We start from the raw sequence: 23,295 nt of genomic DNA on the forward strand, positions 1-23,295 counted from the left end.
GGTAAATAAAATGCAAATGAACAGAAAAGAAGTCTCTCAGTACAAATTATTTGACTTACTTTTAATAAAAAAAAAAAAAATCCCATTTCTTTAGTCATTTGGAATTTCGCAGAAGAATGAATATGATAATTATCTGGACTCTCAGTTACTCAGAATCAACTGTGAATATTGACACGATAAAGGTTAGGGTTGAGGCAAGGGTAAGACAATACAGAATCACTTGATAATACATTGCAACACTCGTAACTGCTATTACAAAATCACACCCCCATTTTAGCAGAAGCTACTGTACACTTTGAAGAGTGCTGTGTCTCCCTCGCAATGTCATTGCGTTTCAGACATTGCACATTCGTTATAAGCAGCATAACAAAATACCTTACTTAGCTACTCGACAAAAAAAAAACAGAGACATTTGTAATATAAAATGTGAACGTCTAACGTTTAACGAATTCAAAAACCCTTTCAAAACGGAACTGTGTGCATACTGTACAGTATTTGGAGTTTCCAAACTGAAACTCCACGTAGCTGTACATTCCCCTGCACTCTTTGCAAGCCAGACCCGACACAGCAAGGCGCGTGCTAGAAGCCACACTAACATGCTTAGCGGTAGTCACGGAACACTTAACGTAACGACTGTCATGGCAACGCACAAACACGCCGGTCCCAATTCAGGACCACGCTGCTTGTGTTACATTTACCCAAACTGCCTGTTCCCAAATCAAACACAAGGGCGCGCTCCCACCGTGGCACAATATCTGCGCGTGTTCTGCCACAGCCATCACAGAATCTGCGTGGTTTTACTGCAGAGCGTTTGGAAGGGGCTGTCAAATAAACCCTTTCTGTGACGCGTGCACCGAGATCCAGCAATACAGAGCTTACCGCTTCTGAGATCCAGCGATACAGAGCTTACCGCTTCTGCAGATTAAGGTGTTGCTGATTTGAATCTTTGCCCTGATGTTCTCAGAGCTGTGAGACACTCGAGGCCTGTGCCCGTGTTCAGTACCTGCCCGTGTGTTGTGGGGCTGTTGCTGAGTGCCATTTGCATCAGGATATAGAGAGATGAATATTCAATGCCAAGTTTTTTTTTTTGCAAAGCTGGCAAGATTTCCTACATGACAGATGGCCCTGTTTGTAATGCGACGGTGCTGTGTGAGTGTGCGTGTGTTTGTATGTGTGTGAGAGAGAGAGAGAGTGTGTGCGTGCGTGTGTGTGTGTGTGTGTGTGTGTGTGTGAGTGTGTGTGTGAGGGGCACACCTTTTCACTATTTATTTATTTACATTTACTCTATGCAAGACAAGTCCATTGAGATACCGTATTCACTGTTACACTGTCAGCAGCAGCACTATACTCTGAAATACAAATATACAATCACAGTAACTGAGAAATAAATGCACACTTTAGTGCATGGGAGTATGTGTGGGAGGAGAGATCTATGGACTATATATGCACTACATTGTATTGGTCCCTTTAAAACCTGTAACTACTGCAGACAGACACAGACACACACACACAGACACAGACACAGACACACAGACACAGACACACAGACACAGACACAGACACAGACACAGACACAGACACACACACTTATTTTATCTTTACACCACTGCATGCGCTAATTAAATTCAACTGCAGTCTTTTCACTTCAATCCAAATAAATAGCTGTGTAGATAAAATACCATGTTATGGTTTTTATAGTAATTGGGCACATCTCATGAACAGGACTGCCAATCACCCCGGACGGCCAATTATCCTCTTGACCCCAGCAAAGGGGCGGATCCAGCAGGGCATCGCTAAGTCCCAGTGGTTAACACAATGACAATCAACATGCATTCCAATCAAGGGTTATAAAGAAGGATTGTCAATTGAATTGGGCTTTTCCCAGCCCTATTCTGGAGCTAAGCTTGAGTAAAGAGATCTCCTGTGTATGTTCAAAATGGATCGACGTACAAAAAAGGATCAGCCGTATAACGAGGTGACATCAAAGTGAACGTTACAGCAAACACCAAACTGCTCACAAAAAAGAATCATTAGATAAGGATGATGAAATAAAAATATATACAGTGAGCTTAAAAGTTACAAAGGTCTGAACTCAAAGCTCAAAGCTAATCAACTTACATTGAGTAAATCAAAAAATAATCTTTGAATGAAATGCGATCATGCTTTTGTTTTACTCTCTGCTCCAAACTGTAACTCAATCCGAAGCTCTTCAATAAGCTAGGGCAGGATCCCAAGATGCGAGTGATACTGACAGATTGCTCGTCCCTACCATGACTTACCTGCTTTACGAATCTAAATTCCCAAGAAACACTGGCCTGCTTGCTCACTTGCACCACGTTTGCTATCAAAGCAGCCGGGTCAACGCTTATGATGAATGGATTCTTTGCGGATTGGAATATTATTGTGAACATGCTTGCTAATAACCCTGTGCCTTGTCATGTTGCATGAACACAATTTACCCCTCCAAGACCCCTGATATAATATTGAAAATGTGCATGTCACTAAACATGAAATGAAATGCCTGACACTGATGTTTGTTTCTGACTCCCTACCACAGCGTTATAAACAGGGAGCACATTTCTGACACCAGCCTTTTCATAAGTGCTATTCCGTTGCTTTTAATGCTACAACTGCATTCCTGTAACCCAGCTTTGTAGAGAATAACCTTCAAAGATCTCAAAGTGGAGATAACGTTTCTTCATTCAACTAAACACACAAAAGAATGGCTGATTGTCTTTTCCCGATGAACTGATTCTAGTGTCCCGTTTCATTCCAGCGTAAGATGCGTGGAATTAATTTGTTAGCTATTTTAATTAAATGAACCTTTCAGGTTGCTGGTTACCAGTGTCACACAAAATTAAGCAAATGGACCTCGATCAGCCGCCATATTCTAGTTCCGCAATGTCAAGATTATATAGATATATACAAGTGTATTTTATTTATACAGCATGTCATTGTGATTGTTTGAAGATGAAAGTTTTCTGGAGCGTGGTTGCAGTCTCCGGGTTTGCTGTTCAGCGGGGAGGTGGAAGGTGAAATCCTTTTTCTGATTTGCGTCTCTTGCCAGGATTCACACTCTAATTCACAGCCGCCCCGGGAAGGGATTCTCTGGGCTCCAGTGGGATTGGCGGCAGTGTTTTGAAACTGCTTGAAGCAGCAGAATCATCTCGCCCGGGAAGCACAGTTCCACTCGATCAACTTTCAAAACCCCAGACACCGGGGAAACAGATTTATTTAACTCCCTTCTTAATTAATCTCCAGCTATGTTTGACACACAGATCTATCTATCTATATATAGTAATTTTCAGTTCCCAAAATGCTGTAATAAATCACCTTTCGGAGGAATGTATTTCTTTTCAGTTGATTCTGGTTTTTCACTGAAACATCAGGAGACCTGGTAATTGTGCAACCTGTTAAATGTTTTCCTCACCGCAGCAATTCCCCACACAGCTCAGGAGAACCGAAGGTTCAGCGGGCGTCCTCCAATCCCACGACCAAGGCAGCTTCCTCTTTTACACCCAGGAACTCAAGAGCGTCTGTCAGCGAGCCATCAGCCTCTGGAGGACAAAGGCCAGCCCTGCAGGTGTCCGTTCTGAGCTCACTGGGCGCCTGGCCAGCAGGGTCAGCTGTAGCACGATGAGGAAAACCAGTTAACACATGAAGTGGCAAAGCCACTGAAACATGTTGCACGATGATGTTTCAGTGAAGAATCTGAGTCATCTCGAAAAGGTGATTTATTACAGTATTCTCATTCTAAAATTCAAGCCGTAATGGCGATTAACATTCATCTTAGAAACTGCTTCTTCACTCTTTGACTGCACTTTTCTTTTTTCCACTAGAAGGCATGAATCTGGATAAAATCAAAATGGTGGCGCCATAGCCATGATAAAGCACGGCGCCATAAACTCAGATTGAATTCCAGCCTGGTTAGATGTGACGCAACATGGCTCTCAATCTGTACTTCAAACTTCTACACAAGAGCCCGATCTGGAATACCAGCTTTCTGGAAGTGAAAACTAATTGGGAATGACAGCAAGGACTAAATAATGTCAAACATGAGCCATGTTTGGAAAAAAAAAAGAAAATCGATCAGCTCTCCTGATCTGCAATTGATGAACGGCTTCTTCCCCCCGCACAGGGATAATCTCGTACTCTGATTTATCTGTGGTTCGAATGTTTTACAGAAGATGCGATATTGATTTTTTCCCCGTCTTCTCTGCCTTTCAGTAAATATACATAACTGGCCATTATAACCATGGAAACTATCTTGGTTACAGCACAGCTGCGAGCCGCAGTCACATGAACAGCAAACAGAATGCAGAGACAGATAAAAGCAGTGTCCAGAAATAGACCCCTGACAGAGTTGCTGATAGAGGACCGGCTGCCCATTCACACATGATCACATGCAGCAATTAGAAAGAGCTGCTGGTAAGGAATATCAGCATTGTTAACACAACACTGAGGTGGCTGAGGTGAGCAAATCCTTCTCAACACAGACTCAGGAGCCTGAGCATCAAGGCTCATCTCCCTGACCGTGCTGGAATTAAAGGACCTTAGAATTCAGGGTTGGGATCTGTAAGACAATGCTTCGAAGGACAGTATCTCTCCAATATAACTAGCTGGAGCTGCTGATTGTATCAATCCCTGTGTTTGTCCTCAGTCAGTTAACATGCCTGTGATACAACTGGAAAGCAGCAGTTGTGAAGCCCTTGTCAGGCACATCCTGCCTGGAAATTGAAACTCAGCCGTGCTCAGCCTCAAGCGGGTGTCGAACAGAAGGCAGGCGAACTGGCTGGGTTTGCTTTATCAATGCCAGGGTAATAAGACAGCAGTCTAGCTGTGAAAATCTGAGCTCCAAGAGTTGAAACCAATTCACACTGAGCAAGCAGGGCCAAGCTCAGCATTGATGTGTTTCTGCCTGAGCAGCTTATTCCAGGAGCACCGGTTCATTACAACCACCTTCACTTTCCACACGTTGTCACTGAATCATCCTCTGCAGTTTCACAATGTGCCATTATCTTGTGGCATTATTTTATTATGACTTACAGTACATCTTTGAAATATCCTATCAGGATCCCATAGTAGATTCCATTATAACTCAATGGCATTACCCAATTGAAGACCCTAGTGAGCATTGCCAGCCATGGAAACGCAATGCATTGAGAGCAGATACTGCACAGTGCAGTGGTCCAGATACGGCAGCACACTGTCTGTCTGGTGCTGATGTGGTACCATGGGACTGCAGTGGATTATCAGCTGTGTGGATTGTGTGTTCATAGCATTGTGATTCTAATTGGCCTGTCAAAATAGGATACCACTGTAGTGCTGTTCTATAGGGGCTGCCTCATACTGGTGCACTGCCCTCGTGCTTCCCTGAGCTACAGCAGATCCTGCAGTTGAAATGCATAGCCTCAGCAGGAGCGAGGGGGCTTCTGTACCTGAAACAGCTGAACACGGATCTGGCTGAGGATATGCAACTCCCAGCACCTTCTTTAGTGAAAGTCTCAGAAAGATGACATGTAAGACAAGAGACTAGATAACCAAGGCGACAGCCCAAGAGCTTATCAGGAGAGCATTGGCAGATTAAAACACAGGAAGACACAGGTACTGGCATGGCAGTGAATCACAGTGACTGCAGACATAGCCTTCATGCAGAAACAGCATTCGAATCCACCTGACCCAGGCTGGGGGTGGGATCAGACTTGCATGTTGACCCATTGGGTTCATATTAAGGAATGCATTGATCGTTATACTGTGCTGGCATAAACTCTCTTTGTGTGGTGTATATTCACACATGCTCTGGTTTAACTACCCGACAGAAAGTGCTGCATTTTGGTACTGGCACAGAACAAGCAAAACACAATAAACTCTTGAAAATGCCCACAGGGGGCGCTGTCTGGTGAAGCCCAAATCTGCATACGACATGTTTAATGAACTATGAGAAGCTAGAGGTTTTGAGTCTTCAGCTCATTCATTCAGCATTATACCAGCCAGGGTGGTTAGCACCGATATTTAATTAATGGTGTGATATGGGCTTCAACGGTGCCCCTATTATTTCCTTGAGTTCCCCAAAATTCATCCCTCTATATCGACTGGATGAACTCCAGTCCTGGTATGCACAGCAAGCAAGCCTTTAGTCTTTTAATGCTGCAGATCTCTAAAGAGGTCGAGGAAAAATGAACTTCTTACTTACAGGACACTGACACTATTTAATCAGGTGGAGCAGGGTTGTCTTTTTGCAAAGTCACCTAGTGCTTAAAAAGTTAAAAAATAACAAAGGGTTAATCTCAGTTCATTTCCAGAACCTGCAGTCCCATCCCTTTATAGCCACAGGGTTCGGAGAGATCAATCTGCTTTCAGAATTGTGAAGAGCCAAAGAGAACGGCCTCTCAGCCCGTACCGTTTTATTCCTGCCAATGCAGCGCAGTCCTATCTAAATCAATACCTTCCTGCACTCAGCACTAGTTAGACACTAAGTGTTTTTTTATCTTTGATCTACATATTGAAGTTTGATTTACAAGCAGTAGTGATTTACTCTGTCACAGTGCAATGGGGGAGAAGGGGGTGCAATAACACTAATGTATCCGTCTTCTTTTTTTTTTAACTGTTGGTAAATGTAGTGCCCATGAAAGGTGAGGGGCAATGGCACTTGGCTGGCGACCAGACAGACAGACAGACAGACAGACAGACAGACAGACAGACAGACAGACAGACAGACAGACAGACAGGCACACAAGAGCTTCCCTTCTAAAAGGATCTGACAAAGTTAACCCTAGCCAAAACCTAACCCATTGAAGACCCCAGCTAGCAGAACCACTGACAGAGCACAGCATTACCAGCCATGGCAACACAATGCATTGGGAGCAGATACTGCACAGTGCAGTGGTGCTGATACGGCAGCACACTGTCTGTCTGGTGCTGATGTGGTACCATGGGACTGCAGTGGATTATCAGCTGTGTGGATTGTGTGGCCAAACCATTGTGATCCCATTGGCCTGTCAAAATAGGATACCACTGTAGTGCTGTTCTATAGGGGCTGCCTCATACCAGTGCAGCTAAAATTAGAGGATCGTGCGGTGAGAAAGTGGGGTGCAAGTGTGGCAGGGGTCCTGTGCATGACTGTCACAGTGATGCTACTTCAATGAGCTGCGCAGAGACAGGACCTGTCTTCTCTCTCTGTGACACAGGGAGCTCTTGGGGTGTCAGGCACTGGAGTTTTATAGGAGATGAAAGGCAATTTGTCTGCTGTCACCACTGACAACCAGTGAAGCACCCACAGCACTCAGACAGCCTTTCAGCCGAAGAGAGAAAGGGGGAGACAATGCTGCTGTTCGACACAGACACTGTTCTATCTCTTGGGGGGCGAGGGAGGGAGGAAGCAGTTCAGTCTCCATGCCTCAAGCCTGCCCTGGACTGGAGGAAGCACCCTTTCTCTTAGAGGGGTGAGGGAGGGAGCAGTTCAGTCTCCATGCCTCAAGCCTCCCCTGGACTGGAGGGAGCACCCTTTCTCTTAGGGGGTGAGGGAGGGAGCAGTTCAGTCTCCATGCCTCAAGACTCCCCTGGACTAGAGGGAGCACCCTTTCTCTTAGGAGGGGAGAAGGTAGTACAGCATCAGTGCTCACTCAGTCCCTGGCCTCACAGAGAGAGAGAGAGGGTGGGACTGCCAGCTAAGGTGCACATTAGCTCTATTGAGATGATGGTTTCTGTGATGTGGACAAATTGCCATCATTACACTATCAGTGTTTCCATCTTCCACAACATTATACAAGATAAACGAGCATTCTGCTCTCTCGGAATGTTGAATCATTTAAAATGTGTAGGAGTGTTTACATCGCTGGCGCGCTTTGGATGCAATATTGGTTTATTCATAAGTGTATTAAAACAAGGCCAAGTGCCTCCTATCCCATCATCTAATCCTCCTACCTGTATTCTTTTCTGCAAAACAAGAGTGTATCCCAATAAGGAAAGAAATACAGATCTGTTCAGTGTTTATATATTAGGCCTTATGTTAAACATTTACTATAGTTTGCCATGTATTTTTTTAAACATACCTCTCTGGGCTTTACATATATAACTTGCTTCACTCTGCTATGCTTTTACTATGATACACTTTTATAAGGTCTGTACTGTGCTGTACTTAAGTTTTGCCCCACCTTTGTGTAGTTTTTAGCAGACCCACAAGGAAGGAGTTGCGTCAAATGATACCCTTCAACGTGCCTCCAGTCCTGTTCGTTTGCATCTGCAGCTGAGCAAGATCACAAACCAGTTTAAACTGGGAGAGCCCCAGTGAATCAGCATTAACGACGTGGCTAGGTTACCTCACCGAGAAGGGTCTTCTACCCTCTGTTCTTAGTCTCTCCACCGAGGGTTAACTTTGTCAGCTCCTTTTAAGATTTTAAAGACATCCATTCTCATCCAGCTCTCCATTGCAGGACTCAGCCCTGTTTGGAGAGCTCTCTACCCTGAGTTCTGCTTCTGCATCATGACTCAACAAGAACCATCACATGCCAGCCGGCTACAGATTGCAGCTCCTGCGCTCTACTGGGCTGATTCCTGTGCACCTGCTGCCTGTCTGTGAAGAGCAGGGAGCACAGAGTCGGGCGCATGATCGATTGCCTTAATAAACCAAGTCCCTTGTTCCAGCTCACACTCTTTACAAAGGTAAATTCTCATTAAAACCAAATAAGCCTTCCAGGGAGAGAGATCGGGACAGAAGCACCCTGCATTGCCCACAAGTAGCACTGAGCAACGATCTACACCCATTATACTCCCCTTCAGGGTGTAAATATTTTACCAAATGACAGCACCTTTTGGGGGAAATTACAACAAATGCCCCAGTCCCCCTCTTTACCAGGGTAAATACCCCAACTTTGATGCCATCCTTTTTGAGGTAAATCGCCCCAGTCTCTAACCTGAACACTGATCCACCCCTGTCAGTGATGTTGGAATACCCCTGGTAAATGACCCCAGCCCGATTCTCCCCTTGCAGAATACCCCTGTTAAATGACCCCAATAGAGTGTGGCAGAGGAGAGAGAGAGAGAGAGAGAGAGAGAGAGAGAGAGAGAGAGAGAGAGAGAGAGAGAGAGAGAGAGAGAGAGAGAGAGAGAGGGAGGGAGAGAGAGAGAGAGAGAGATAGAGAGGAAATGTACCTAAGAGTGCCTTTGTGACAAACAATGGCACTGTATCCTCAGCCTGGGAACAATGCCTATCGTGCAGCAGCATATTGCCAAGGCAGAGGCCGGAGAGATGAAGGGAGGCAGGGCTGTGTGAACAGGCTAATTAGAAAAGCAGGATTAACGAGTCCATCTCTCCAGAGCCAGGGTTCTGAAAGGACAGCCTTTTGTTGGCTGGACAAAATAACAATATGCAGTGTTGAGGAAAGCGATGTCTTCTGGCAGGTAATGCTGGAGGAGAATGCACTGAGCCTGCCTCACTGAATAGGCATGTCTGTCACTGCTATCTGCACGCAGAAACGCAGTCCATTCCTCCTGCTCAGCGGTGCTCAGTGAACTCAAATGAACACTTTATTATGTGCAATATTTATTAACAATTCTTAGTTAGCGAGGTTAGCTTTCCCTGCTTTTTTAAACATGTTTGCAATATTAATTCAGAGTGGTTCTGGGTTTCCTTAGGCTAGTAGATATTAAAGTCTGTTTCATTGATTTAAAGGATCTCTCTTTAAATACTAATCATGCTGGTGTTTTCCCTCTGTCAGGGTGATTGATCGACCTCCTTATTAATTAAAAAAAAAAAAAAAAAAACACTACAATGAAAATATTGTAAATTTGAATGTGGTGGTATTAAGATCTGCTGCTGTTAGACCATTAAAATAAATGTGCCATTCATTTCCGCAGTTTTGCATCAAAAGAATGAGAGAAGCAGGGATCTCAGCTAGGCAGATCTAAGCAAGGCCTGCACACAGAATGTGGAACTATTTTAAGAAGGTTAGATATTTTGGGAACTGTTCAACTGGGACTCCTCTCTCTGACACTGCTTCAACCTAACTGCATGAGTTCAGAACTCACAAAACTGTTCAGAAGATTGGTCTCAAGGCCAGTAATGCATTTTATTTATGAACAAGAGTAATTACACTGCCAGAATGCTATTGGAACTGCTTCTACCTGAACCCAGTGTTTCATAACATTACAAAAGAGAGGCAAGCTTCACACTGCTGCAAACAGCACCAATCAGGAGGAAGAAAACAAGGGAAAAAACAGCTACAGATTTAATATGCGGTAAGACTGTGGAATTCATTGTATTTATCTTGCTCTTAATTGTATTATTACTTGTACTGTGATACTTGAAATGTGTTTGCTTACGATTGTAAGTCGCCCTGGATAAGGGCGTCTGCTAAGAAATAAATAATAATAATAATAATTCATATATATAGCAGTTTAGAGCAGAATTCATTAAGATTGTTTCTTTTTGTGAAAAAGGTTTCTTCCTGGAGGGGGAATAAAAAGAGCGTTCGCAAGGTCATGAGATCCAAGCGCTCAGCGTAGTTTCTGGAGAAGCTTCCTATTCAGTTAATTGTTTGGGATAATGCCTTTTCTGTCTGCAGCCAATACCGTAAACGGAATTAATAAGAAGAGAATTGGGAAACCCCATCGGAGATGCTGAACAGCCAACAAGATTGCCAGATATCGTTCTCCTTTTCAAAAGCAGGAGTACATTACACAACTAGAGTACATTACAAGACTAGAGCACTTTCATACCACACTCGGCACATCACAGACTGGAGTACATTACAGACTAGAGCACATTCATACCACACTCGGCACGTCACATTCTGGAGTACATTACAGACTAGAGCACATTCATACCACACTCGGCACGTCACATTCTGGAGTACATTACAAGACTAGAGCACATTCATACCACACTCGGCACGTCACATTCTGGAGTACATTACAGACTAGAGCACATTCATACCACACTCGGCACGTCACATTCTGGAGTACATTACAGACTAGAGCACATTCATACCACACTCGGCACGTCACATTCTGGAGTACATTACAGACTAGAGCACATTCATACCACACTCGGCACGTCACAGACTGGAGTACATTACAGACTAGAGCACATTCATACCACACTCGGCACGTCACATTCTGGAGTACATTACAGACTAGAGCACATTCATACCACACTCAGCACGTCACATTCTGGAGTACATTACAGACTAGAGCACATTCATATCATACTCCTGTAATAATAAAAGGGATGCACGGCTCTCTCATCAGCTGCCCCTATCACTCAAGCCTCCATCACATTCTGTACGATGCGTTTCAGCTGATTTAAGGCTTCATATGATCACTGAATGCAATTATGTAAATGATCAAATTGTAATTTCCCCTAAACCCAGAGATATGGCTCATCCATCTCTGGGAAATAAGCCTCCTATCATGTCCTGGCAGTGATTTTTACAGCTGTTATTCTGTCATAATAGTCCAGAGAGCTCCACGGTTAGGGGCTAAGGGTCCTCCACTGCTATTAAATGCAGGGGCTGCCCCTGTTCAAACAGAACTTCAAACACTCAATCAGAAGATGCCTGAAGCCTTCAGTGCAAGAACTTGATGACTCCCTCTTTCTGACATCAGGGGGAAAAAATATGAAAATATATGCTTCTGTGTAGGAATTTTAGACTGTGTCCTACACTGCCGTTGCAGATTCTGTCTCCTGTTGGTGAGATGACATGAGGTTAAGAGCTCTGTAACCACAAATGCAGATGAGTCCGGCTCTTTTGCATAATGATTAAGACGCTTTCTAGCGCCCAGCCTCCATCCTGTTACACCAACTTTACAATGCCATCCCTAACAAAGTAATTGCAGCTAATGACACAGTTCCATACATTTTCTCTGGCATACACATCTATTCAAACATATAAATTGTCCCCACCCCTTCAGTGCTTCTTTTCTGTCAATAACCAATCAGCTTCTTTCCTTATTGACTGACATTGTTTGCATACATTGACCCAGAAAACACTGCAGGTGTGAAATCACCAAAGGAGTACAGCAGGAAAAGCTGTGGCCAGCAGTTTTGCATCCCCCTATAGAATGCATCCATGTTGCTTCATAAAATCAAATGAAACCTGCTGAATATGTGAACATATTGAATGACATGCTGCTTTATAGTTCCATATACTTAATGAAAAACTGACAAAAATTGAAAAATGTGACATTTTAAAATCTAAAATAATTTTGTCTCAATCATAAAATTTTAGCTGATGAAAAACTTTAGCTGTACTTCTGAGCCTCCAAGCCCCCCCTAAAAATCAGCTAGAATTCAGTTCAGTGAAAGCGATAAGTTAAAAGCAGAGCAGGTTCTTAGAAATGGTATTACGGTTTCTCATACCGCAGGAGAAACATAAAAAGGGACCATGCTGCTCATCTGTAGCAGTCAGTTTAAGATTATGCCTGGAGGACTCGGAGACAGTAACCTAGCAATTCAACCTTGGACTCAGACAGACATTTTAAAAGCTGACATCTCGCCCGACGGCCATCTGTAAATGTTGCTGCAGCTGCGTAAAAGGAAAACGCTTGTTTCTAGATATTGAAAGCCCTGTCTGGCAGGTTCAACAGCAGCCACATTAGCGATGGTTCTCCATCTCTCAGAATCAAAAGCACATTGCAATAGCCAAGCTCACATCAGTCTTGAGAAACACTGACAGGGTGTTCCAGAATTCAAACGCCCAAGAGAGATGCCACTACTTACAGGTACAGATCCCTGCCCGCGGCTTTCATCTTTTATGGACATGGAAAAATGTTGAGCATCAACGTGATCAATCGTAACACTCCAGTACCATTATAACAAAACACTTCAAGTTCTGAGCTATCGGATTAACATCGATCGAACAAAATCTAGAGTACAAAATATATAGTTATCCTGTTCTGCAAGGAGTGCGGGTGTGTGATTCATACACCATGGTGCTGCGTGCTAGTGGTATGCAAGCTTCTTGGGGAAGGAAGATATTTCCAGCGTCTTTATCATTTGGAATATTATTTAATTGCATTCTGTGAGTTCCCCGTAACAAGAGCTCACTATATGAGACACATTCATTTCACTACACAGATCATGCCACGCATGCCACTGTACAACACAATGCTGCACGTCAATCTTGTAAGTGGAAGATGTAATGGTATTTACTTTAATGTAATTAATCAAACTGCAAATAGTTGTACAGAGTTTGGTATTGTGTCTCCATACCAACTTCCATGTAATAATTTGTATTGATTCACCGACAAGCAATAAATTGTTTCAGCTCTGATGGCTGGCCTCATTATTTCACAAGTGCAAGTGTATCAGACAATGCACGGAGGCCTTGAGATTATACTGGAACTGCTGGAGATACGTTGTTAGAACTATCTGTCAAGCACCTGCAACCCAACGGTCTTTGATGTGGCCATGCTTGTGTGTGTTTGAGTTGGCTTCATTCAAAAAACCCCAAAACATGAATACAATTAGACTCCCATTGCATAGCAATTTGAGACATTCCAAATGGTCTCTTTTAATGAGCCAAACGGCAGCTGTAGATCTTACAATTGTCCTCCTTAAAACTCTTGTAGATATCATTCTGCCATATTTGTAATGCATGTAGTGATAAAGGGGCAGGAGGTTTAAAACAGCGTTAAAGGCAGAGGTATTTAAACTCACTGCTGTTGATGATTAAGTATTACTGTGACCCTTCATAGCCTGACTGTTCAAATCTGTTGTAAAGCCCAGTTCAAACTACTATGCATCAGGAGCCTGATTTTTAACCCTGAGAAATCCACAGCAAGAAATCCACCTTTCAAAAGTACTGGAAGATTTACCTGTGGTTCCCAGCAGTGGAAATGTGTTTTAGGAGGATGGTGGATCATACCTCGCATTCTCTGGAGCCTGAGATGGTGTAGGTGCAGGGTCCTGTCCCATTGACAAGTACATCCATGGTCTCAGAGTTCGTGGGTTTGTAGTCCACGTAATACTCCTGCAGCGGGGAGCTGAGGGGCCGCTCCGCCTCCCGCGTCTGTTTCCGGCGCTTGCGGACCAGCGAGCGCTGCTGCAGCTGCTTCAGGCTGCTTGGGTAGCGTTTCCACGACACGTAGATCACCAGCAAGATCATCGCCACTGACAAGAAGAGCGCCACGCTGCCTGCAATGATCTTGTGGAAAGAGACATGTTCAAACTCCGACTCGGGGGCTGAGGTCTGGCCGGTGGAGGGCGAGGGGCTGGGAGGAGAGCTGTGGAACTCCCCCTCCCTGGGCAGAGTGGGATGGGGGAGAAACCTGGGTCTGTCTGGGGTCTGTGCAGCAGAGGGTAGTCGTTCGGTGGCTGGGGGTGGGGTCTCTTTACAGATGCTGTAATTGTCCACAGCCTCCATGACCTTCTCCCCCTGCACAAGCTTGGGCCCGGCGCAGATCATAGTGGTCTCCTTGTTCCCTTTGAAGTTCCGCAGCCAGGCCACTAGAGGGCAGAGGCTGGGGTTGCACTCCCAGACGTTGCCGGCCAGGCTGATGGTGGTCAGAGAGATCCAGGCGTTAACGGCCTCCTGGGAGACGTTGCTGAGCTTGTTGGAGTCCAGGTTGAGGGTTTGGAGGTTGGGCAGGCACTGGAACATGCTGGCCTCCACGGCTTGGATGTCGTTCCCAGAGAGGTCAAGCTTCTGCAGGGAACTCCAGGTCCAGGAGAGGCCCTGGCTGAGGGAGCGGATGCGGTTCCACTGCAGGTAGAGGGCGCGCAGGTTGAAGAGCCGCGGGAAGTGGGCAAAGTTGACCTTGGAGAACTGGTTGTGCTCCAGGTGCAGCTCGGTGAGCTTGAGCAGGCCAGCGAAGGCGTTGCGGGTCAGGCTGCGCAGCCGGTTGTAGCCCAGGTCTAGAAACTCCAGGTTGCGGCAGTCCTGGAACACTCGGATGGGAATGCTCTTGAGGGCGTTGGAGCGCAGGTGCAGGCTCAGCAGCTTCCTCAAACCTCGGAGCTGCTCCGGCTGAAGAGTCTGCAGCTTGTTGTAGGACAGGTCGAGGTTGCGCAGGTTGGGCACGGTGTGGAAGGTGCGGTTGCTCAGCTGGGAGATCTTGTTGGAGCTCAGGATCAGCTCTTTGAGTCTGCGGGTGCCCTGGAAGGCGTCTCCGTCTACGACAGTGATGTAGTTGTGGTCCAGGTACAGCCAGATGAGCTGGTGGAGCCCGGAGAAGTGGCCGGCACGCAGCTTCTGCAGGCTGTTGTAGCGCAGGGACAGGCCCTGGCAGCCTGCGGACACGTTGCTTGGAACGTCGCGGAAGGCGTTGGACTCGCAGTACACGATCTTCCCATCGCAGCGGCAACTCTGCGGGCACGGCCGCTCAGCCAGGGACAGAGACACGAGGAGCCAGGCCTGGAGCAGACGCCCAACCCCCACCAGGAATCCTGCAGAGAGGGGGAGAGAGAGGGATGGAGACAGGGGGGTTAACACAGAGAAGCATTGTGAGCACACCATTGTAGAGACAGAGAGAGAGAGAGACAGGGAGGTAGATATGGCGAGCAAGCCATTGTAGATTTTAGTATTGCAGCTCCATTCTATCCCAAATATAACACTTAAACTTCAGATGGCATCTGCCACTACAGCAATGGTTTCAAGGGAAATTAAAAAGGTAAATAAAACAGATGAAGATTTCATGAAGTGCCTGCTGTCCTGTCTCTGTTAAATTCTGGTAGCTTAGCATTATTCAGTCTGTAGCACAGCAGACAGTTTTGTTACAAACCAAACTGTAGCACACTCAGAGAATAACGGCAAGGATGTCAAACTGGCAGTGTAAGGTTTTAGGAGGATCTCGCATTCATTTGAATTTTAAGTCAATGTCAGCATGGTAAACAAAAGTAAACAAAACAAAACAAACAAAAACAATTTGTTTTGATGTTTCAAAGAGCCACCGAAAGAACAAAATGAGTTCATGAATAAATTAAGAAATGAATAAATGACAGAATACATTTCCAAGACGGAATCTACATAAGAAATGAATCAGTCATGTGAGTGACGGACATCGCGTTCACACAAAAGCATGTACTGCACAGGTAGGCGTTTCTGTCTCCATCTGTCTCTACACTTTGCTAGATGGTGGTAATGAACACCTGCTTTCTTTAGATAATAAAGCATTTTTCTATTGGAATCCTAACAATCCCCCTCCGCCCACACAGCCAATCTGCAGCAAACAACTGATCAGGAATCAGGAGGCTGTGTGGTCTAGTGGGTAAAGAAACAGGCTTGTAACCAGGAGGTCCCTGGTTCAAATCCCGGCTCAGCCACTGACTCACTCACTGTGTGACCCTGAGCAAGTCACTTAACCTCCTTGTGCTCCGTCTTTCGTGTGAGACGTTGTTATAAGTGACTCTGCAGCGGATGCATAGTTCACACACCCTAGTCTCTGTAAGTCACCTTGGATAAAGACATCTGCTAAATAAACAAACAAATAATAACCAGAGACTGAAGAAGTAACATTAATGAAGCACAGCAGGATAAAGCTACAGGATGCAGGTAAAGTTCTGAGCAGCCCATCGATTACACTACGGAACGTCAGGATGTTATACATACTGTCCGATACGAGCTGATATCCACTCCACAGGAGATCAGGGAGCCAGCCTTTAACTATAGAGTTAAACAGGAGCACAGCTCATTTGATCTGAAACAAACTATCCCATACAAAGACATTTCAGAGGGCTGGATCGCATCAATATCAGGGTCTAGTGCTATATATTATAAAGACATTTCAGAGGGCTGGATCGCATCAATATCAGGGTCTAGTGTTATATATTATAAAGATATCTCTGAGGGCTGGATCGCATCAATATCAGGGTCTAGTGCTATATATTATAAAGATATCTCAGAGGGCTGGATCGCATCAAAATCGGTCTAGTGCTATATATTATAAAGACATTTCAGAGGGCTGGATCGTATCAATATCAGGGTCTAGTGCTATATATTATAAAGATATTTCAGCGGGCTGTATCGCATCAATATCAGGGTCTAGTGCTATATATTATAAAAACATTTCAGAGGGTTGTACCACATCAATATCAGGGTCTGCTATATTAATGAAATTTCAGATGGCTGAACCACATCAATATCAGGTTCTGCTATATAGTACAGTACAAAATACTGTAGATTGCCAGGTGTACTGTGTCACACACAGACCCGACGATTGTTCTAAAAGCAGCCTTTCCATGGCATTTCTGGATCGACAGAGTGATGAATTGGCTGCGCGCTCCATAGCAACTGCCGTGCTTGCAGGTTTACTTTCAAGATTGGCAATGAATAGAAACCTCAAACACACCACTAAAACACGTGAGCTTTGCAATGAGTCGCTCTTCTGCTATCCTCCCAGCTCTAACTTCAAAACCACTCCATCAAAATGATCATGTGAAACATTTGAGAAGCGAGGTCAAGCAGACAATGTGCCGAGCAGGTGCTTTCATCAGTGTGATCTTCACTGTGGGTGTAACACACAGAGAGCGTCCAGTAGTACCATATCAATTCAAAATGCTCGAATCCATGCTAATTAACAAAAACATGACTGAAAAAGCAAAAAAGAAATCTACCTTGCTTGGCATTCCTATTTCGCTTCATAATTTCAGATTAGACCGTAGCATGTCAATAATTTAGCATTGCTATCCCACAATGGTTGTGTGTTAAACAATTTTTTTTTTGTAATGTTCTTCTGACGTATGCTTCTATTTTTTTGAATGATAACAATGATATTAAATGTGGTTTGCGGTTTCAAACACGCGTTCAATAGCTCCGTTAATACACAGGTCATCAATAGACAGCGCTCTGGCATCTCTACAAACACATCACTGAGTCACACTGACGCCTGTGCATATGAATCGAGAGGCTTGTCCGCTTGTGATGACACTTGGTCAGGATCTTCTGCAGCACAAGCTATTGAGGGTATCAGAATGTGGGGATAGAAGAATATCGCTGTCTTTGCGCATGCCCATATGTTACACTTGCAGGTGTATGGGAGGATCGCTTATCCAATTGGAATCACGCTTGAGAGTATCAGGGTCGAGTGAGGCAGCCCGTCCATCTGCGCTTGCGCGATTTGGTAATACTGACGGCGCTCTGGGGAATCAAATGTATTTTACTAAGATGCTATAAAGGTACAACTGTTTCATAATTAGCGTCATCAATGACATTCAAATTATTATTATTATTAAGTTTGTTTTAGTTTTTTTTTTTGCTTGTTCGTTTTTTCCGCGGGGCGGGTGGATTATATATTATATCTACTGTATATATTAGGCCTAAACGAATATAAACATATAAAAGTGTATTTAAGCAGAATTGATTTTTATTCCTTCCACGTGGGTGTGGAGTAATAGTCTTCAGTTGCATCGCTGACGATGCTTTAATTAAATTCGAATCAATATCACTTACAAAAAGGTCATTTTTCAAAAAAAAAAAAAAACATGCACAGCTATGGTAGGTTTGTATTGGCTCCAGATACAACAGTATAATAAAAACAGTGAAGAGAATTATTTTCTTAAACTCTTCTGCTCACCTACAATGCCCTTCATCACACTGGTCCCGAGTACCCCCTCAACCTGCTGACCCGCTGTGTCCCTGCCCCGCAAGCTGAGGTCCTCCGACTCTGCCCTGCTTGTTATCCCCAAGCGAAAGTGCACCACACTCGAAGAGCGCTCGTTTAGCTTCATGGCCCCGACTCTCTGGAACTCTCTCCCGGCTTTGGTGCGTGACGCTCCCACCGTCGCTCACTTTAAATCAACTCTCAAGACCCACCTGTTCTCTCTTGCTTTCCATGCTCTTTAAGCCTGATATCTGCTATTAGCTGCTGTGTTGCTGTTACTATCATGTATTATGCACTTTCCACTGTATTTAATGTATTATGCTTTTTTTAAAAAAAACTGTATATCATGATTTATGCAGGCGCTATATAAAATAAAGATTGATTGAACTGGGTGTGAAGATTACTGCAGCCGGAGATCTGGGCAATCAGTGATCTGGGGCCTCGGCAGGGGGGATGGATTGAAGATCAGGGACGCAACGCTGGCAATGCATGCTCGCTGCTGTCCGCCGCTTCAGTCGGCAACAATCCAAGAAATCTCTTCTCTCAATCAAACCTCAGCTTTGCTGCAGTGCATTACATCAGCCCCAGAAGCGCAGAGACAAACAAGTACTGAACCAGCCCGGCCAAACGCGCAGCAAAGGTATAAAGACATAGATCTATCTAATTATGTTTTGATTAATAAAAAGGAAATCGACCGCAACAAATGAATTGACTCCACTGACTACACGCAGACAAGAGCCGCCGCTAAGCGCATTTCCCGGCTTTGATTTAAGGGCTCGTTGTCCACTTATTTATAAACACTCGCCGGTCCGACCGCGAGGCAGCAGCATGAAGAGAAGGAGAATAGATCAGATACAATAAATGAGCCGGCTAACAGCTTGACTCGGAGGATTTCTCTGTTAAATGGGGTGGACTCCCTCTCTGGCAGCTCCTGCGTGCACACAGGCTTGGGTTTAGGTGATTAGTTATTACACAACAACAACAAAAAGCTCTATTAAAATCCCTCAATACCCCCCCCCCCCCCCCCCCCCCCCCCCGGACATCTACAAGAAAACCTCGTGAATGAAAACTAATGAGAACTGGGGACTAAATCAAGACACTGTTTAATTGTCATACATCATACCTTAAAGTGAAAGCAATTCTTTTCATTTGGAATCTAGTGTAAAGCCTGTCCGTTCACATTGGATGAAACGTTAAATAAACTATGCAGTACATACAGTACAATTATATAGGAGTCAAAGCAAGAAGCCAGCTGGACTACACTCCACTGAGCAGGCCAGCTGAACAGAGACGCATTTCCTATTTGCATCAAACCTGCCTGGAGGAGAGGTGGAAGGAAAGAAAGAAAGAAAGAAAGAAAGAAAGAAAGAAAGAAAGAAAATGTTCTAACTAAGGTGTTGGGCGCATTCTCGTTTGAGCTCAAACAGACACTTGACTAAACGCCTCCACGGTTTGCCTGTCATTTTAGATTTACAAAAAAAGAGCTAAAGACGTTAAATAACCCTATCCCGTGCGCATAGGAGCCCAGTCTGATTAGATATTTGCTCTCCCGTGAACTGTGCTGCGCACTATTATTTTAAAGGCGATTTCTGCTAGATGTAAATCAATTTATCTTTGAGCGTGGTATGTGTCGGTGATGAACATATGTTTATAAATACAAACTAATCCTCCAGGAATCCTGTGTCAGGTCAAACATAATCACATTCGAGTACAAAACACTGACAAAAAAAGAGTTGAGCGTTACTGGAAACACAACATAACATTTTGCCAGGTGAACACGTCCGTTTGTGTCAGGTGAACACAACTGCCTTGATCTGATTTGCCTCACCACACTTGTATCATTCACTCATAGGCTCCTGTGACCTTTTAGATTGCATTTGATTATAATCTGAAAACAAATACAAATATATATTTAACCTTGTACTACACAGCGCGTTTATTACTGGATTATGTGAACGCGTTGTGTGCGCGCGTATATATATGTATATACTTTCCACCTGGCCTTAAGTGCGCCACGCCGTCCCATTCTGCAGCCTACAGTACCTACCCTTTAAACAAAGAGCACTCTATGTGGTGGTAAGGTGCTACACTTGTAATTTCATTTGTGTGACAGAATGTGTTGTAAAAAACGTAGATGTTTATCACTTCCAAAAAATACCGTATAGCACTGTAGGATACAGGAGCCATCAATTCTAGGAAATTGTAGGAAATATATATATATATATATATATATATATATATATATATATATATATATATATATAGATAGATAGATAGATAGATAGATAGATAGATAGATAGATAGATAGATATTTCAGAGAATAGATCTGGAGTTATGTACAGTAAACTGAGTTATCTCTCAAAATGGCATTGCTGGCTGTAACTCATTGTTAAACATTCGATCCAGTGACGCAGAGATCAATCTCCCTCGTGATTATGTAAGCGGACAAGACTCACAAACATACCTGCTGCATGTTTGATAACGGGACTACCTGAGCAGCGCGTAATATTCAGGCACCTTTATATCCACGAAACCTGTCAATAACAGGCACAGTTACAGACACGCTAAACCACAATCGGATTACAGAGATACAGTAAAGCTAATTTGAATATTTGCAAAATCTGCAAATAAACTAAAGTGTCACTAACCACAGACCTTCGTGACGCCCTGTCAATAACCACCCATGTTCGTGTTGCTTTCATCCTGACAATACAGACTCTTACACCCGCTGGACTGCTAGACCGGTCAATAGACACAAAGGCGTAGCTGCACCTGCTCTACCTGTCGATGGCAACATCAGACCCCCTTTCTGCACGCTGAACCAGCCAGGTACCCTTATTTCATCTGCATGTCAATGATCACAGATACACACAAACCGGTATATGAGAAACTTGTCAAGAACCATGTTGTACACGCTGAACCTTATAATTGCTAAATATGTCAAAATCCAATCACATTAATACGGCAACGAACACTTTCTTCAATTTACAATATACAACTACTACTACTACTGCTACTACTACTACTACTACTACTCATCATCATCATCATCATCATCTGGTATTTAGTAAAACAGGTCAGTGGATACACATATTAAACACTGAGCCAGCGAATAGCTAGACTGAGCCGTTACACCAATCATACCTGTCAATAGTCGGCACCTCTTTCCTTGCTGAACCCGTCAATACGCATTCCCAATATAACCCTAATGTTACACCTGAACCGCTGCACTACATCACTTTATCTTCCACCTGCACCTGTTGTAAACTGCGCTCCTATCTTTTAGGTACAATCGCCAGAAAAACAGCAAACAGTCAATTTATGACCTAAATCAGAAGTTCTTTTTTCCGGTATTTTTTGTTTTTGAAACTCACCCATCTCTGGTATTCTGATATCAGCTCGTTCCCCGTGTCTATACCTCTGCTGCGTTCGGCTCCGCAGCCCGCATGACACTCACTCTCCTCTGAAAGCGCCGCTGCTGTGTGGGACTCGATCCAAGCCCAATCCAATTCGTGCGAGACGCTCCGCCGACGAGCACACACAAGGCGCACTTGCCCGCCTCAGCGCTCCCAAGGTAAGGAGAGTGTTTGGAGGCTCGTACCGGTACCTCAAACCCGCAAGCCGCTTCCAGCCATGAAACATCTCTCAGCACACGATCTGAAGCAGAAACAAACTTCAATTTCCCACTATCAGCGACAGAGAGCAGCAAAACAAAATGCGCCCCAAATCCAATAAACCCAATTATTAATACTAATGCTGTAGATAGCGTAGCAGCACCGAAAAGCAGGTACTCCGTCAACCGAAAAAAAATCCACTGTGGTAAAGTTTACTATAGAGCCAATCTATACTTATTATTCTATGCATTCTTTTCCCCGTACCATCCATCCATCGCGGCCATTAGGTACTCCCCAAGCGAATATGTAGAAGCATCCCTGATACTGTCCGGGTCGGTCCGCTGTAAAAGCACTACTTCCAGGGGCGATTCTGTAGATTCCACTGCGCTGTGCCGGGGACGCGGTCCCTCTGACTCACTCGCTTTAAGTGTGCATGTTGAGAAACAGCGTTTTGGTGAAATCAATGCCTCCCTCCTCTCTCTACTCCAAACAGCAGCGAGTTACAGCTCCCTCTCTCTCTCCCTCTCTCCGAATGCCCTCTTCTGGTGAGAGGCGACTCTTCCTTCTCCAACACACACACACGCGCACACACACGCACACACACACACACACACACACAGAGGTTAGGTAGTGTATATGCACGCTATGTGGGTTTTTCAGATTGTAGCCTTGCTGCTATTTTTTCATCATTTTGCATTTAATTACAACCTGTACAATAGCTTGTCAGTAGATGTTGTGCTCGCTAAATACAAGTGAGTGGAATGTTTGTGGACTGTGTTGAGATAAAGTTGATTGTTTCTATTATTTATTACAATAGAAAGCAACCTAAAACTAAAAGAGAACTGCTGATGTATTGCCACTGTTGAATTAACACCTGCAAGTTCAAGGTAACCGTGGCTTCTTTATGTATTGTATATTTCTAAAGGCATTCAGAACAAGCAGGAATATGGGGGGGAATAAATAGAAAGCACCTTAATAAGGATTCTCCATCGCTGTTATTACCCATCACCCCAATAATGATCCTGAACGCTCCAGTCTCAGCTGCTAAAATCAACATGAAGAAGTGCATTGCGATTTCAGCTTTAATGGACCAACAGTAGTGCCCTTCAATACCAGCTCTCGATTCAAATTATTGAAAGCGAC

At 44.3% G+C, this 23,295-nt stretch overlaps 1 protein-coding gene across 2 annotated transcripts in view; it reads right to left on the minus strand.

Moving 5' to 3' along the window:
• Positions 1-22,669, minus strand: part of LOC117397850 (leucine-rich repeat transmembrane neuronal protein 4-like) — a 58,130-nt gene extending 35,461 nt beyond the window's left edge. Inside the window, exons 1-3 of one of the 2 annotated variants that reach the window (XM_059008603.1) lie at positions 22,417-22,669; positions 21,913-22,195; positions 13,866-15,385 (exon numbers count right to left, since the gene is read on the minus strand). In XM_059008603.1, the coding sequence (XP_058864586.1) occupies positions 13,866-15,385; positions 21,913-21,916 (1,524 nt within the window). In that variant the 5' untranslated portion in view covers positions 21,917-22,195; positions 22,417-22,669. Of the gene's footprint in view, positions 1-13,815; positions 15,386-21,912 lie in introns of both variants that reach the window. The other variant, XM_059008604.1, reaches the window with a different exon arrangement.
• Positions 22,670-23,295: the final 626 nt, after the last annotated feature.

The sequence above is a fragment of the Acipenser ruthenus genome, chromosome 37 (genome assembly GCF_902713425.1).
Source record: "Acipenser ruthenus chromosome 37, fAciRut3.2 maternal haplotype, whole genome shotgun sequence".
NCBI classification, from domain to species: Eukaryota; Metazoa; Chordata; class Actinopteri; order Acipenseriformes; family Acipenseridae; genus Acipenser; species Acipenser ruthenus.